Consider the following 17633-nt stretch of genomic DNA (forward strand, 5'->3'; position numbering starts at 1 on the left):
AGTGGCTTATGTATGTCACTCATTTCAGCCGGTAAGGCTCCGTTGAGCTCAGCATCTCTGTTACAAGGATCACGACAGCCCACACCTTTGGCAGTGTCGGCAGTTACATGACATTGTAGGGAGGGGATTTGCAAACTCACAAGGGCAAAAACAAACATTCGTATGAAACATGCAATTTGTTGTAAACGTGATTCAAGAAATAAGATATATTGTCTTTTAGCTTCCTTTAGCTCACTCGCAAGGGCCGAGTGAAGTTCCTGTCCCGTTCCTCTGAGTCATGGAAGCTTTACAAAGCCCTTCGAGGGCTCGTGCATAACCTCGCTGCCGATGGCTGTGAGATAGAAAGCAGTGCCACGTCCAGGTTCCAGACATCCGTAGCAAATCGCAGCCGCCGCCTTCCTGCCATAAGCCCCTTATTCATGTAGCCCCCATTACACTACATTCTGTAACATTGCATTCTGTAAGATTACATTCTGTAAAATTGCTTCTGGCGGCTCTAGTTATCGAACATGTAATAGTGAACATATCAAAACATTTGTTTGCAATTCGATTGACAACAATGTGCAGTGCTGGAGATATCTGAAAAGGAATGCTAAATAATAATCTGTATTGGAGCATTTTGTCCGTGTGTGTGAACCTCTGCTGCACCAAGACAGTGCAGAGAGTTACGGTCATTTAAATTAGACGTCATCGTTTGCAGACTTGCCGTGTGTGCTCGAGTATGCCACAGCATGCACGCTCTGTTTAGAGGATGGTTACACATGTTGCGTTTGTGTTTTCTACTTTGTACAGCCAACAGCCTAAAGTTCATTCTTTGGTTCTTTCGGTTAAGTCACGTCTAAAAATAAAATAATAAATTAAAATAATAGCGACGTTTCGATTGCAACACAAGCAATCATCATCAGGCATAAAAGAAATAGCAATAAAAATCTAACTAGAAAACTGTAGACATACATACAAGACAGACATTATATCACATACAAGCAGACAGAGCCTAAAGTTCAGTTAAGAGTTTTGTTAAAAGTAAAACTCCTCCCATGCAGTCATATTACCCACGACTAATACTTCAATTATCCGTGGCAGTGTTCATCCTATCATCTGCAATTTGTTTCAGGCAGTTATTTGAACACATTTGTGGATAGCCCCACAGATAATTATTGGATCCACGATGTTTGTTCTCCACATTGCTGCAGATACATTTCTATATTCTACTTGAATATGTATTATTGCCTTCCCTACGATGGGCACTTGATGTTTTATCGGAATGCACAAACTAAATTTTAGAAATGCATGGAAATGCATCTTCTCAAAGTACAATAGATTATTATTAGTATGTTACATTATTAATCATGGATGAGAGAGGCACAATCGCTTACTGGCGAGCGCACTGCGCTATGAACTCCGAGACCTGAGTTTCACTCCCACTCACGGCCAACATCAGTGGCGAGGGATGTCTGAGCTCGTTCAAGCCACTTCCCACTCCTCCCAACAGCACCAATCGGCATTAGCCTAGCTTGGTGAAATATGGTCAAACGACCCCGACGAGCAACACGGCATCATGCGTTGGATTGAATGAAGGTGAAATTAATTCATGTGCATTGATTTCGTTTTTTTGCATAATACAGTACGGTAAAATAGTTGTCGTATGGTTAAACTCCTTCTCTTTGGGTCTTCGGTAAGTCACGTAGATAGAAAAATAATAGATCACGACGTTTCCATCGCAACACAGGCGATCGTCTGTGTTGATGTGGGGCAATACTATTTGGGAAGATCTTATTGATTAAAATCCGCAAAAATAACTCCTCTTATCTAGCCGTGGATGAATGCAAATACATGTATTGATATGTACCACGACTCTGGTTCTCCATAAAACAGGTGCAGTTAGGAGGATGAATTTGAACGCTCGGAGTGACGACTTCCAAGTGACTATTATCTGCCAAATATTGTGGATAACAGGAAAAATCGTCCCAGCAGGAGTTTTCACTGATAGATTCACGGCTGTAGATAATAGGTGTTGCAGATCATTTGCATCGCAGATAACTGACATTTCGCTGCGCTGTTTGACGTCGTGGGCCACTTGACCCCAGGCCATGCACACAATCACGCTTTGACATTTTTTGTTGCAATGCTTTCCTGCTGAGTTCACGTTCCAGGGCTAGCTCGCCATTTGCGGAATGCGAGTGCTCCATACTTGCTTCATGACACTGTCACACTTTAGTGAGTGTGAAAATGCTGGCATTGTTTCATGGCATTCCCATACAAGCTTATATATGACATTTTAACGAGCTAACTTCTTACACATTGCAACAAAATGTATCGTACTGCCATTTGTTTCATTTCAACTTGCATTCAGGACCTTCCTCCTCACTCTGTAAAAGTATGTGTATACATGCACATTATGCAGTATCATCCATTTGCAAGCGTTTGCACTTTCAAGAATGCTTACTCTGTTCATTATTTCCGTGGTATATACAGTCAAAGGGTTTCTTTGTTTAGGGTTGTATTTGTTAAGGATTTGATGCGTTCAGGGTTTTATTAGTTTTTTAAAGGCGTGAGTTATTCTCTGTAGAGCCTTGTGTAAATTGCAGCGTGTGTGAAATCACGTTTAGGGGTGCAGAGCAGAAACGATTTGGGGATCCATCTATCATTTGGTAAAACCCGAGTGAGATGACAGAAGATATAGAGACAAGAAATGTAGTAAGATAACAGAAGAAAGATGCAGACAAGATAGAAATTAGCGAGATTATGTGTTTTACTGTTAATTACATTGTTATGTTTATTGGTATTTCAATTGAGCCGATATTTGATGCATCCATATATCTTCATGATTCCAGCAGCCCTTTAGTTTGTTGGGGCCCTAAGCTATTACTTGGCTCGCTTGTGGCTAGCGCCACTGCTGCGCCACAGTAGTGAGATGTTAACTCCCTCGCCTGGCGTGCACGAGGCCCGAGGTTCGATCCCGACCGCGACGCCTCTTGATTTGGATTTTGCACCTTCTCCCCGTGGTCATGTGGATTTTTCTCCGGGTCCACTTTGTTGAGCTCTCATTTGTGGCCAGGTCGCATCTGAAAAAGAGCTACATAGCTCAGTGGGCCTTACCTGGTTAAGTAAAACATAGTCCTACTGCAATGTGTTTCGTGTCAATGGCTGAAATGTAAAAGCGGGAATTCCTTCGTCATGGCCTGCATTGCGGCTCATTTCCCAACTCTAGTTGGATTGCACGCGGTTGCTGCAAGAAGCAGCAGTGTAGCCTACGCAATTACATGCATTCCTGATGTGAAACGGGTTCACGTGTAACGGGTTCACGTGTAACGGGTTCACGTGTAACGGGTTCACGTGTAACACGCTTAGACGGATGGAGGGGGAGTTGCACAGGGACCCTGGGTCGGCCTGCCACGTCGGGGATTCATTGCCTGGACCCAGGTCCAGCAGTGTTTAGGATTTCTTGGGGATTCGGACAAAGAAATGCTTTTTGCAGCACAATTGGTGGCCTTTAATTATTTATTGATGCACATTTGCCGTGTTGTTTATGTTGCTTTATGGGCATGGATAAAGCTTTGTGCGGAGTATTTCATCGGAAAACCAGGAGTTGTTTGATATTTTTGTTCAATGCATCTTTAGAGAGGCCAAAGAAAACAGCGACTGAGTCATGAAAAGGGAGTTATTGTTTACAATACCAGTAAATATTTGCCAAATTGATTGTAATATCACTTTTGGTCAAAGCCTTAACGTATACAGTATGGCCTACATGTAATAGCACGAATGGTAGAACATTGACAGTTATTTGTATAAACAAACCGTGACGTGGCCCCAGTGTCTCCAGTGTAGAGCATGCACAGTTACTCTCTACATATCTACACCGCGATGTGAGGGAGTGGGGGCACACCGCGCTCTCAGCCCGGCGACCTGAGACCGAGTCCCAGCCAAGACCAACATCAGCGGTGGTTGATATCTGAATCTGTCCTCTGGGTTCACCCCATTCCACCAACTTTGCAATGAGCAGCATATGCTGAAGGGTGGTCATACAACCCCCATGACTCGGCACGGTGGGGGAAGGCATTCACTGAGCACTAGATTAGCAAAGGATTGCCAGTAAGTACTTAAACAGTACAACAATCACGTGGCCACCATTGGCAATCGACATGGAACAATTCCATTCCCATCCCCAGCAATTCTGTGAATTGGCACAATTTATGGAAACGATTCGAATCAATTAATTTTCTTTTAGATCGCCCCGATTCCATTTTGGTCTCGATTGCAAATTGTTGTTCACTTTATTATCTTAATTTTAATTGAATGATATGTGATGTGGGTATTGCATTTTATCAATCGTAAAAAATACATTCTTTACGCATGATTAGATTGCACGTGTCATGAGCACAAGCATCAAATTCGTGAATTAGTTGCTGTATCGTTATGGACTCGTGCATTCTTGTATTTAAAATGAGCGATTTTTAAGTGCTTTGAGGAGTTGCGCAAGGTCCAGACTGTAAAGTGGGATTTTAAAAAAGTGAATGGGTTAATAGCAAAAAATTGTTCCAATGTTTCAACTCGTGAGAGCTAAAATGGTGTATTCTGAATGAAGTACTTTGTCCCACAGCCTGACTCAGTTCAGAGCTGTCAGCTTTGGAATCGTCATTTATTTTTGATGAATTCACAGCGGTGATATTAAATTTCTCAGCAGTGCTGAGATTTTGCATGCCTTCTGTGGGGTCTAACTTCCGGTTATTCAGTCAACTGCAATTTGAGGTATGACAGGTGATGTACCCTTAACATGTGGACTTTCTGTTTCTCATTTGGTTGGGCCGAACTGTAACACTTCAAGCTTGTTATGAAATCATGATTGATCTGCATGATGTCACATCATCTTTTGGTCAGTGACAGGAATGCGTGTGTTCAATCATTCATTCCTTTTCTCCACGCAGCTTTGGTCATTGCTGTAAGTGACAGTGCACGGAGGCTGCATGTTGGATGGTGTGGATCGAGCACAATATCCAGCAAGTGATTAAGATGCGTGGCGTGGTCTCTTGATTTATTATATATAAAGAGGTGGGGGGGGTGAGACAAATATTTAAAATAAATCTCTTTTGTTGAAGTAACATTTGCCACCGCCACCAGCCATGGTCAATCCACGGCTGGATGAAGGTCTTCCCAAGCAACCGCCATCCATCGTGGAACAATAAAAATCCACATAATGCCACTTGCTTTACGAATCCTTCATTGATTCACTTGTAATTCCAACTGAATTATTTAATTTAAGCCTCATGAACAAAGAATACACTAAACCTTCTTGTGTATAGTCAGCTCAGGGAATTACATTCAGCCATATGCTATACTCCAGTACGGTACCCTTAAATCACTCGTGCACTCTTGTGATAAATGTGCACCAAGAATTATGTATTTAGAACGTTGTAAATAACATACGATATTTATATTCAGACTTCATTCCATAAGTTTCCATTGCTGGATCTTTTCCAAATGCTTCGCTGTTAAAATGTTTACTTTTCAGCTCTGCCTCTTGTAGCCTTGCTGCATGATGTAATACGTAAGAAGATTTATGTTGAGTGTGGTGTAATGCCTAGAATAGACAGTAAATTCTAACATGGATTTTTTTTCTCTTTAAGATGTCCAGTATTATTGCAAATGCAGGAATAATGTGCACCGTGCTGTTGAACAGAGTTAGTGCGTTATGTTTTAATGTTGAAGGAACACTTAATGTACTTAAATGCATTGCATTTTTGCTATTTACATGTTATCATGAGATGAAGGGACTTCTATTGGTAAGCATTGTATTGTCAGGAACAGCTCACACAAAGTGATATCCCTTCTGAAGTCACTCCAGCAGGAGTCTCTTCTTCCATCACGAGTGCACATGTAAGATAGCCGATGGCCAACACTAAAGACCTGCTACTATTCTAGCAGGTAAGGCCCACGAAGCTCGAGAACTATTTCAGAAGCAAACTGGCCACAAATTATAGCTCAACTCGTGGCGGCCAAGGAATGGAACACATTCACTACATTGCAGATTCGTGAGATTTCAAAGGCTTTCGAAGGCTTTCATCCAGCAGTAGATGAATCATGGCTGATGGTGATAAGTGCGGTGTACGCGTGTGGAGCGATGGCTCCATGGTTAGCGTACTGAAGTATGAATGCGATGACCAGAGTTCAATTTCCGGCCACAGCTAACATTACCGACGAGTGATATGTGACCCGCTCATTGCCCCTCAAGCCCTGAAGCAACCCACACTGAGCAGCAAGTGTGAAGCATTAGAACCCTGGCTGTGTGGAGAGCTTCATCCAGCAGTGGAACGACAAAGGGGTGTACATAATGCTTTATTATGAACAATAAACATGATCATTACACACCATTTCCAACATGACTTGCTTTAGTTCAGAATTGTACTGATTGAAGTCAAAAATACATTGAATGGGATCGTTTTGTCTGAGTAGCCATTGGTGTGACTCAGCTGAGGCCATCGCCTCACTCTGGTTGCATCTTGGATGGTAGCGACTCGATGTTTCCATGCAGACATATCACCCCCTGAGCCACACGACCCCCTTCTTAATTCAGTTCTACTTTTCTAAGTAATTTTTTTTACCGTTAGTATTTATATTGTGTGAGATTTTAAGACAATTCCTAAATAATATAGTGATGTTAATATTACCATATGGATAGCATTGGTAGTGCAACAATGCACACGTCTTGACACGTTCTGTGACAAACCATGATCACTTTATGTCATGTTATATATATCCACACAATTATGGATGGACCCGCTGACAAGCCTAGATGTGACATGAAGGGTCAACCCTTGTTTAGCGTGATTGGATTCGTAAATTATCTACGCCGTGTAATTTTGGAACAATTTAAGCCTCGACACGGCCACGGACGGGGCTGATGTTCCTGCAAACGACGTCAAAGTGCCGCTGACATGCACTTCAACATCCACGTGCTTTGGTCATGCTCTGCCACGTGACAGGGCGCAGGAGACATTAAGACTGTTGAACCCTTTTAATGTCCTCCTCGGTGGCAAATGTCGAGAATGCATTAACCACTGGGCTGTTCGGCCACATGGAGCTGATGCGTGCACGCGGCTCGCGCAAGGAGGCCGCGGCTTGTACAATAATAACGCACGTGCACAGCTCCACACATGTGGCTCTCATAAAAAGTTTGATGTTGCAACTTTTACACATTTCATGTTTCAGGCATAATATTTCAAACTGTTTAGTTATTTATTTCTTGTTTATTTAATTTTGCTATATTCGTAGCAACCCAAATAATTCTCGTTCAAGCCGACGTTTCACGTTCGGACATCACAACCATTGGTGCGTGATGGTCTCTGCCAGGTTTGGGATATTTACAATTGTTGGTTGTTATTGTCTTGTTATTTATTGGGATGAAGCTTCGTCTGTTAAAGGAGGGATGGCTGGAAAGCATTGTTTTAGACCACAGTGCGCCCGATTGATGCAGGCCTCCCCACACCCCGCGTCAGTCATGGGGATTTGTTTGACTTCACCAACTCGTCGGCGGTGGTTGTTGCGGATTTTCGGGAGGAAAGCGAAGTGCCCGCGGCTGGTTCAGATATCATTCGCCACTGATGTCAGCCGTGCCCGGGAATCGAACTCGAGCCGCCAGGCTCATAGATCAGTTCGCTAAACACTGTCGCTGGATATTTCCAGATCTGCTTTGAAAAGCTGAGTTGGGTTACTTTTTTTTTTTACAAATTGTACCACTTGAAACATTTCTGCAATTCCAGCTTAATTTGTTGGCATCCTTTGCCATTTTTTGGGACTTAAATTACAAACTGAATGTTAAAGAGCAAGCACAGATACCGTGTCCATCTATTTAAGGAGGCTTGCGATGAGGAGTGAGTGAGTGTTAGGTGTGTGTGGGAAAGGGAGTCATCCATTACAAGAAGCAAAGTGTTGGCACGAGGCTGTCGTGACGTTACTCGAGTTAGATTTATAGACGTTTCATTAAACGTGAAACATTCAACAGATCCAAATGACATTGCGGAACGATCGTAGAAGCGGTCCCTGAAGCATCTCGTGGTGACGGCTGTTCCCTAGGGGTGCCGCTGTACACGCCAACACTTTAACCTTCCACATTTGGTAACCACTGCTTGGGAACATTTTGAAAACACTGTTTGGATACTTTGCCCTTGTTTAGCCAAGTTTGCGCTTGCTATTGTTCACAACCGTTGCTATTTCCCAGCCTCGCGTAGACAGGTGAATGTTCCACGTAAAACACGCGCCACATCAAGGCGCATCAATTACTCCGGGTTGTTTGTACATGTTTATGAAACGGCCATCGTTTGTTACGTGTGGTCGTGAAGGTGGGCCAAATGGCGATTGGCCCAAGTGCGCTCGTGGCAGGGCCCCGCTCCCCGCGGTGTTTATACAGCGCCTTGAACGAGATCTGTGGGAATTCCGAGATGTTTACCCACCGCGTGTGGGGCGGGCACGTGGCTTTCTGATTTACCCTCTCGCTCTCTCTCTGACGTTGCCGTCGCTTGTTTGTGTTTTACAGAAATCGAGCTGAGGGCAGCCTGCGATTGGTTATGCGCTGCAGGATTCCCGCAGTATGCTCAGCTCTATAGAGGTGCGTTTGGGGGTATTGTGTTTGTCAAGTTCAGCTCGCTCCCGCGTCAAATCCAAGCTGCAATTCAGCTCCATAACTTTGATCCCTTCAATTGAACTTCTGCTAATTGCGATTAGTCCATGGCTCTACATGAGGGTAAAGGAAAAGGTGCAGTCACGCAAGCGAGTGCTCATGGCACTCCTGTCAGAAGGCCTGCTTTAGAGGGAGCTGTAGGGTATATATATGCCTATATTGCTATTTTTCAGAAGCGACCTGACCACAAATGATAGCTCAACAAAGTGGCTTATGACGTGGAAATTTATAGCAGCCAAATACTCTAAACATGTGATGTTGATTCTAAATGTAGAGGGAAACTCCAGAGGACCCATAGAAAAATCCACGCGGCTATAGGGAGAACATGCAAACTCCGTATATATACAACAGGCGTCAGGGTCGGGATCGAACCCACGACCTCCTACGTGCCACGTGAGGCAGTAAACATCTCCTAGCCACCGTGGCGCCCTGCAATATTCCTCCACAAAGTGCTCGGTGAAGCTTAATGCAACGTTACACTGCATAATTCTTGTGCGTGGCATTCGGACATTGCAGTCTCGTAGTCTGAGACGTCAACTACCCCCAACATAGTCAGCGACATGGTTCTCCCCCCCCCCATCTCTGCAGATCTGCGTTGTCCCATAGACATATCCGCGGTGCACAAGGACCACGCGTATCTGGACCAAGATTCGTTTGAATCTCTGTGTAGGTAAGTTTCACTTGTTAAAAGTTGAAGGCTTTTCGTGAATACATTCTTCAGCAGTACTTGATGTATTATTATTGCTTATACTTGTTGCAATTAGCCTCAATATAGTTTTGTCAAGAGAATCCTGATAAGTGTTTTCAGGAGGGGATAGCAATCGCTATGTGTTTCCCATTTAAGAAACTGTGTAGATAATTTGGGAAGTTTGGAAAAATGTGGACCATCACAATGGACGACTCTTCAAAAAATGTCACAGAAGCTCAGCACTGAGCGTGAAGCGGACGGTGCTTATTTTATGCTTAATATACCCGCAGTTTATTTGGTTCCACACTTAATTGATCTAAATTCTAGTTCTTGAGAATAATACTCTTAGGTTGTTTCGGTAAAGTCACGTAGGTAAAAAAAACAAAGTTAAAATTAATAAAAGTAAAATAATTTAAAATAAGTAAAATAAAAATTAATTTACTTTTATTTTTTTACCTACGTGGCTTTACTGAAAAAACCTAAGAGTATGAATCCTTGTAGTCACGAAAGCTTAAAATCTTGAATTCTTGAGAATTAAATATCAGTTTAGGGAATTAAATATCGGTTTGCTGTCATGTGACGAAAATTGCTGTCATACGCAGAGAAGGTGGGAAAATGCTTCCCCTTTCTGTGTGGGCGTGAGGTCACTTGAAGTGACCTCAGAGGTCGCTCTGTGATATCTGTGTCCGTGAGTCACTCTCCAACATGACTGGATGTACAGCTCTGAGAGATCCAAATGGATACGCCATCTCATAGCATGATACCAAAAGCACAATGGGGATGAAATTGGGGTAAATGGAAAATAAATAAATAAATATTTTGTGCTCTTTCAATTTTGATTTAAAGCTCTCGTGACTGCAGGGATTCATATTCTTGGTTCTTTCGGTAAAGTCACGTCTTATTTTATTATCTCCCTTCTACGTGACTTTACCGAAAGAACCAAGAATATAAGTACTCCTTCACTCGACATGGTGCTCCAGCCTGTGCTGTTACACCCCGTTTATGAGGTCTCCGATGAGTAGGACCCAATTTAAATGTCCAATTTGTGGGTAGATCCCATTTCCCAGAAATGTCTTATCTGATAGGGAAATAAACATTCCACACTGTACTTAAATACCCAGCCAGGGAGAGTTCAATGCACAAATTGTGCGTTTTCTTCTCAACCAAGCGCACAGTACGTGCATAAACGCGTATGTGCGTTGGAAGCAACGCGCATGCATTTAATAAACTCTATATACACATCTTGCATGCATTTTTTTATTTACTATTTAATGTTTTTCTATAAGTCTGCTGTATTTATTTGTGCTAAACCAGCCGGATGGCTCAACGGTACTGTAGCAGGAGTGTATCGCAAGCGGGAGGTTACGAGTTAACATCCTTGTGGGGGGTTGACTCAGCCCATCCCTCCTGTATCATTGTGAGGAAGTCAACAGCCATAGGAATGTGGAATTTACACCCCTGGCACAGGGCTGTAAAGAGGGGATTAGCAATACCTCTCCATGCCACATGAGCAGGAGTTCACTGTGACTTTGTCTAAACCAGAAATGCCCCTGACTCTTGTATTGTTTAAACCTTGTCTTACACCTCGTCTTACACCTTGTCTTACAGTCGCTTGATGATCCTTAACAAGTGTGCGTTGATGAAGGTGGATGTTGGTTCTTCTAAAAATAAGGTAAGATTTAGTTTTTTTCTCAAAAACCTCCTGTAGTATTTCTACCAAATATACCTCGAACTCTTAACTCGATGAGGGTGCAAATGTTGTCAGATCAAATTCACACTAAATGTGCCTGTTTAAAGCTAAGCAGGCTCAAACATAGTTATGTTTTGCACAGTGGCGAAATATGAACTACCTTGCCTGGTATACAAGAGGTTGTGGGTTCAATTACGATCCAGACGCCTGTATATTAGGAATGTGCATGTCTCTCTCCTTGGTAGTCGTGTGGATTTTTCTCCGAGTCCTCCGTTTTTTCCCTCCACGTTTAGAAACACGCATTTATATGATTTAGTCGCTATGAATGTCCACTTGACCACGAGCCACTTAGTTGAGTCACCACTTGTGGTCAGGTCGCTTCTGAAAAAGAGCTCTATAGCTAAGTGGGCCTTACATGGTAGAATAAAAAATTGATGTAGTGGAGCTTTGGTGAGTGAATATTTGGCATTCTAGATTTCCAATATTATGCCAATGATCGTTGTCAGGATTATTTAATGACAGTGATAGATCTATAACATTTTATTTTGACATTCGCATCCTGACTGTGGGGTACTTTTTATCAGTCACCAGTTGCTGGGATATAGCTCCATTGGTTTAACATTGAGGCTTCTAATTAGTCATAGGTTCGATTCATGTGCAAGATCAAACTCATCCTGCAATACATGTGAAATGGTATGTGCTCCGTGTACATGCATGTTTTATAAATTAAATTAATTTCATTTAACTAGGCATGAAATCAAGAGACCAGCCAAGTATAAGTTGCAGGAGTGACTTGGGGTATGAGTATGCCAGTAGGGGGCCATGATAGTCGCATTAGAGTAATTTGCGGATAATTATTACATTTTGTAAAATATTGGTTTCTGGTTCAAACCTGTCTGCAGGAATTCAACCTGATTGTATTTCACCAACTGCTGATTGAATTGCTACAGGCCAGGAATTTCATCATATTCATTGTTTTTTTATTAATATGACACAGGATACGGACATTAATCAATGTCTTTGATTGCGCCTAATTTAATTTATCTCTGCTCGTGCCAGCGAGGGCTGTGCCCGGCGCCTTTCTGTCGTCCAGATGTAATTTGGCAGCTCCCTGCGCTGCGTTGCGGCTGCCAGATTGACCACGCATGTCCCGGAACGGGGCGACTTTGGGAACCAGCGGAAGCACAAGTTGCTGCGTAGAAACAACTGTTGTAATTTAGTGCTGGAGTGAAAATGGGAGAAACAAACTGTTCTGCTTGGGGATTAAGGCCCTTTGTGTGGTCTTAAAGGGTGTGGAATTTGAACGATGGCAATAACCATTCATAGGCATCCAAAAGCTTCTTTTTTTCCTATTTTACGCATGTGCTTGCATAAAAAATAATTGTAAGAAAATATTGCCACAGGCTTCGTTAAGTTGAGGCGTTAGGGGCAGCTAACATTGCCAGCTGCGTTGAAATATCTCCCTCTGCTTCTCAGGCCTCTTAAGATTACAGAATATTTATTGGATGAGTTACACATAATATTATCTCTTTTTCACCTTAATTTCGTAAACGTTCCCCCAGCCCATTAGAAGTTCTGCAGCTCAGCAAGTAAACTACTCACTTCGCCTCCAGTCGCAAACAGTTTTGTACTGCAACTCGATAATTACAACGGCGTGATTAATAATAATCATTGCCGCCACCTTCCATGTGGAAAAATCAAATGCCCTGCGAGGAAAATGACAGCAACGCCTGAACATTTTTGTTTCCTCTGGTAGAGTAAATTTGGTTTGATCAGAGACTCTGCCGAGCGAGGGTTGCTTCCGCTGTCCGGTTCAGTTCACAAACTTCTCATATGCAGCCCGCGGCCTGTAATCATCGTATTTTGCTTTATAAAATAAGGAAGCAAAAATGGAGGGCTCTTTAGGTCTCATGCAAAGAGAACCACGTGCCGAAGTTGTTTATGTAAAAATCTCTTTCCGCAAAAATCAATGATATGACAGGTAACATTTCTAAGAAGACTCTCTTGCTTGGTCATTGCAAATACAGATGTTACATCCGGCCAGCGTCCAGAATGGCTATTTTTTTATATTGTACAGCTTCGTATTTGTTTTACACTCTTACTTATGCATGGACCTTTGAATTGATGGATTAAATTACACTAATCTCAGTGTGGCTTACTTGGCACTCAGTTGTTGCAGAATTATTCATCATTCTGGCGATTTGAAGTAAATTATTGCAAAAGAAGCCAATGATTTAAACAATTCAGAATTAATCACTCTGCACAGAGAAGACCTTGAACTCCTCTGTTGTTTTTGCAATGTTGGCATAGAATAACACTGATTTACCATAAGCTTGTCTCTTGGGCCAATAAACAAATGGTAGCCAATATAACCCACGTGTACAATTCTTAACCAGGCTGTGGTTTTTTACATTTAAATATATTATGAGCAGTTATGAAAAACTCCAATCATGAAAGTTAGAGGCCACACAAGTTGGTTTCGTAAAGATAATGATCACTGGTTCTAAATTCAACAGCATAATGGTCAGAACAATAATGTTACAATCGGAAAGAGCTGAAACTTCTAAAGAATGGCCTCATTAAGTGTATTTTTGGCACGTGACATTGTGCATGAACTTAAAACTTTTGAAACAAAATTTGCCTGGATGATTTAGTAAACACAAAATTCTACTTTTACATTCATTATATGTATCACGTGAAAAGTCACCGATGTTGAAATCACTCATCATATTTGAATATGGTGGGGGGGGGGGCGTAATGCTTGAAAATAGAAAAAAAACATTCTGTAAATATATCTGGACATGCATAAAAAACGTTCTTAAATTACCATAAACTCATTTATTACATAAACGAATTTACTACGTAAATGAGTTTATTGTTGCTCATTATGATTTTATTATGTTTGGGTTTCAGTTATTTTATATAACAATCGACATTAAAGAGCTGCTTTCGCATTTATTTAATGTGAACATGGCTGGCCGTTTTATGAGTCCGGGCACATCTGGATTACTCAATATCAGTATAGGCCCTGCGTGCATTGCAAGCGTTCAATGAGTGGATGTTTATTGGTGGAACCATCGCAGAGGTCAGGACTCTGCTAACAATTCGCTTGAGCCCTAAAGTTTACAGCGCCATCCAAGCGCAGGATTTTAATGTTCTTGTCAATAGGCGGTTGCTTGACATTGAAAACGCCGTGGCTGTTTGCCACGGTTCCTTTACAGTACTCTCGTTTCAAACAAGAATGTGGCAATACTATTAGAGTGGCTGGCGATACTATTAGAGTGGCGATACTATTAGAGTGGCTGGCGATACTATTAGAGTGTGTGGTGCTACTATTAGAGTGGCTGGCAATACTATTAGAGTGGTGAAGATACTATTAGAGTGTGTGGCGATACTATTAGAGTGTGTGGCGATACTATTAAAGTGGCTGGCGATACTATTAGAGTGGTGATACTATTAGAGTGTGTGTCCGTCACACTTTGTGCTCCATTCGACGGTGCCCGCCGCCCGGTGCGCCTCGGGCGACCACCTTGCCCGCTGCTCTCCCTTCGGCGCCAGTGCTTGCGCGTCACCCGACGTCAGCGCGACGTCACGCGACGTCAGAGCGACGTCAGCGCGACGTCAGAGCGACGTCAGCGCGACGTCAGTGTGACGTCAACGCGACGTCAGCGCGACGTCAGAGCGACGTCAGCACAACGTTAGTGCGACGTCACCCGACGTCAGGCGGCGCGGTGCGGCCCGCCGCGTAGGCGCGAGGCAGCCCGGGGGGAGCAGCGACTTCTGTGTCTGCGGCAGGAGGCTGGGGAGGGAGCGAGGCTGGGGAGGGAGCGAGGCTGGGGAGGGAGCGAGGCTGGGGAGGGAGCGCGATCTCCTGGCGCGCTGTTTGAGGTCCCAGCCGTGCCAAGCGCCTTTTGGGAGCCGGCCACTGCAGAGCTGTGGGGCCGTTGCCAGCGTTGCAAACGACTCCCTGTGCCGTGACATTTTTTTTGTATCATTCATCAACATCACGCGCATTTCCTAACAGTGTAAAAACAAAAAAAGATCATATTTAGTAAACATAAACTCTCGTTTCCATGGCGTCGGAACGTTTCTGGGAAGTACCATGATGTGAAATGGTTGAAATGGCTACAGATATGGCAATTCACAGGCGTTGTTGTCTTTTCGAATCCTCATCTGATTTCTCTCTCGAGGTAATGCACAGATGTTTTATCGTGATCTAATACTTGGCATCTCATTTGATGTGTACATTTTATCTGGTTTCATCAGGAGACGATGTTTTTTTCAACACAGGGGCTTATTGTGTTGCTACAGGATGGAGCATATTGTTTTAGTTACTTAAATCATGCAATGTGGAATGAAAGAAGATTGATCATGTTTGTTAACGAATTATGATGATGATGATGATGATTGGCTGGCACAATCTGACACATGAGACACACGGTCACAAGTCGCACATTGCACCTGCGTCTCTCTGTTACTCATACCACGTGCATCCTCCCTAGGGCGACGACTCTGACGATGACGATAAATGCGCCATCAGCGAAAAGTGGGTCTTTGACGCAACCAGCCGCAAGTGGGTGCCCGTCGAGGACTTCCAGGAGATGAGGGGACCCTGGCTCGTGAGAGGCACGAAGAGCAGCAATGGCAGCTCGGAGACGGTGTCCTCCAGCATGAGCACGCAGCAGAGCGCCGCCACGTCGGTCCTCGACGAGCTCGAGAGCGTCGAGGACGTCGAGGGGACGCGCACGCCCCGCCCGGAGACGACGACGCAGCCCCTCGTCGCCGTGGAGCACGACGAGGACGGGGCGAGGTCGTCCTGCCGGAGCTCGCCGTCAACTCTGCCCGCGGATCGGTGTGCCGGGGATCGCCAGCGTGCGAGCGGCAGGGCGTGCTCGACTGACGAGGACGGCTGTCCGTCGGTGGCCAAGGGGTTTCTGAAACGAGTGGAGAACTTGAGTTTGAAAAGACATTCAAAACGCAAAGCGGCAGCCACCAAAGAGAGGCTGCAGATCAGCGGTCCGCTTTTGCAAGCCGGTGCCAATGGCGAGCATATAAAACTCACTTCCTGTTCCTGCAAGGGCAATGGTTCATTGAAAATTACGAGCAATGGGCCCCTTGTGAATGGTACCTCAAGCGGCGATAAGGACGATCTTGTGCTGTCACCAAGCAAAATAATCACATCCACCCCCAACTGTTGCGACGCGACGGATCATTCTTGCGGCCCAGACAAAACGCATGTAAATTCACCCAAAAGCAAGGCTGACAATTGCTTTTTAATTAGAAATCAGATCTTTCAGCTTCCTCAAGATTACAAGCCTGGCACCTTCCCCCGCGTGCTGCTGTGCAAGGGCTTTCGTCCCAACAGCTGCATGGACGATGACGTCAACTGGCGCACGGGGAGCTTCCACCTGCGCGGCAAGAGCAGGGTGTCGTCGGAAGACCGAGGCGGCGGCCACGGCGACGCTCGGGGCTACAAGGGCCTCATGACGAGCGCGAGCGCCGACAGCCTGGTGGTCAACCGCCGCTTGCAGGACTGCGACCCGCTCGAGAGGCGAATCAGCCTGTACGACAACGTACCCTTCGCCCAGCTGCCACCCGTCCGGCGCAGGAGCGCAGAGCCCTCGGTTCCCGGGCAGTCGGGGGAAAAGGCGCCGGCTCGGGCCGGAGGGCCGGACCTGCCGTGCGACGTCGACTTCACGAACCTGGACGACGTGATCGAGCACGTGATCGGCGTCCAGCGGACGGTCAGCCTGTGGTCCCAGCAGATGTGGCGGGACCTGCAGGGGCCCCCCGAGGACTCGTCGGGCAAAGAGCCGTCGTCGCTCTCTGTCGAGTCGACGAGCTCGGAGAGCGCATCCTCCGCTGCGGGGAGCGAGGGGCGACCATTCGCGGTCGTGGACGGTTCTGGGGAAGCGACCGCGCGGACGGAGGCCAACGGGAGCCCGACCGCGGAGCAGGAGTCGCCCACAGAGCCCAGCAGGTGAGGGAGGTCGTCAGATTGTTGCGCAGATTTCGGAGTTGTGCCGCGTCGCTCTTTGATGTGTTTTCGGGTCGGGCCACGTGTTGTTCGGCACAATGTCTGACGTTTCATTGCTGGGGGCTTTCACGCGCTGGGAGCAAAATATCGCAGACATCGCTCTGAACGCTCAGTACAACCAGAGAATACATTAGTAATTGATGGTTTCACGTTTTCAATTTAGTTGCTTTTGTACGTGCGCAGCATACACTATTCCAAATTGCTTTTCCCACAAAAAAGTGTAAATATAAATCTTAACTCTGACAGTAAGAGCCATTTGAATATGTAAGATATCGTAGCCAACCGTGCAAATTGGAAGTGCGAGGGAAGGACAACAAACTAAATACAAAAAGCAGTTCTAAAGAAAAAAAAATATTCTTTCAGCTATAAGCCCTTCCAGCCTATAGGGTGCATCGTATACACTTGTCATCATGTTGACACTTTTTAATGATCAGCATTGATTTGCATTTATTAATTTATTGCAATTCCATGGTAGTAATCGTGGGGAACACCCCATAATGGGTGGTAACTTAACCTTGCGCTAACTGTGACCGCTGTGTTGTTT

General features: G+C 44.6%; 1 protein-coding gene across 3 annotated transcripts in view; it reads left to right on the forward strand.

Moving 5' to 3' along the window:
- Nucleotides 1–17633, forward strand: part of LOC144937712 (rho GTPase-activating protein 7-like) — a 49285-nt gene that overhangs the window by 15999 nt on the left and 15653 nt on the right. For 2 of the 3 annotated variants that reach the window (XM_078865151.1, XM_078865152.1), the window contains exons 2-5: nt 8531–8602; nt 9263–9344; nt 10971–11034; nt 15555–17032. In XM_078865151.1, coding sequence (XP_078721277.1) covers nt 8531–8602; nt 9263–9344; nt 10971–11034; nt 15555–17032 — 1696 coding nt within the window. Of the gene's footprint in view, nt 1–8530; nt 8603–9262; nt 9345–10970; nt 11035–15042; nt 15243–15554; nt 17033–17633 lie in introns of those variants that run through there. The other variant, XM_078865153.1, reaches the window with a different exon arrangement.

The sequence above is a fragment of the Lampetra fluviatilis genome, chromosome 19 (assembly GCF_964198595.1).
Source record: "Lampetra fluviatilis chromosome 19, kcLamFluv1.1, whole genome shotgun sequence".
NCBI lineage: Eukaryota > Metazoa > Chordata > Hyperoartia > Petromyzontiformes > Petromyzontidae > Lampetra > Lampetra fluviatilis.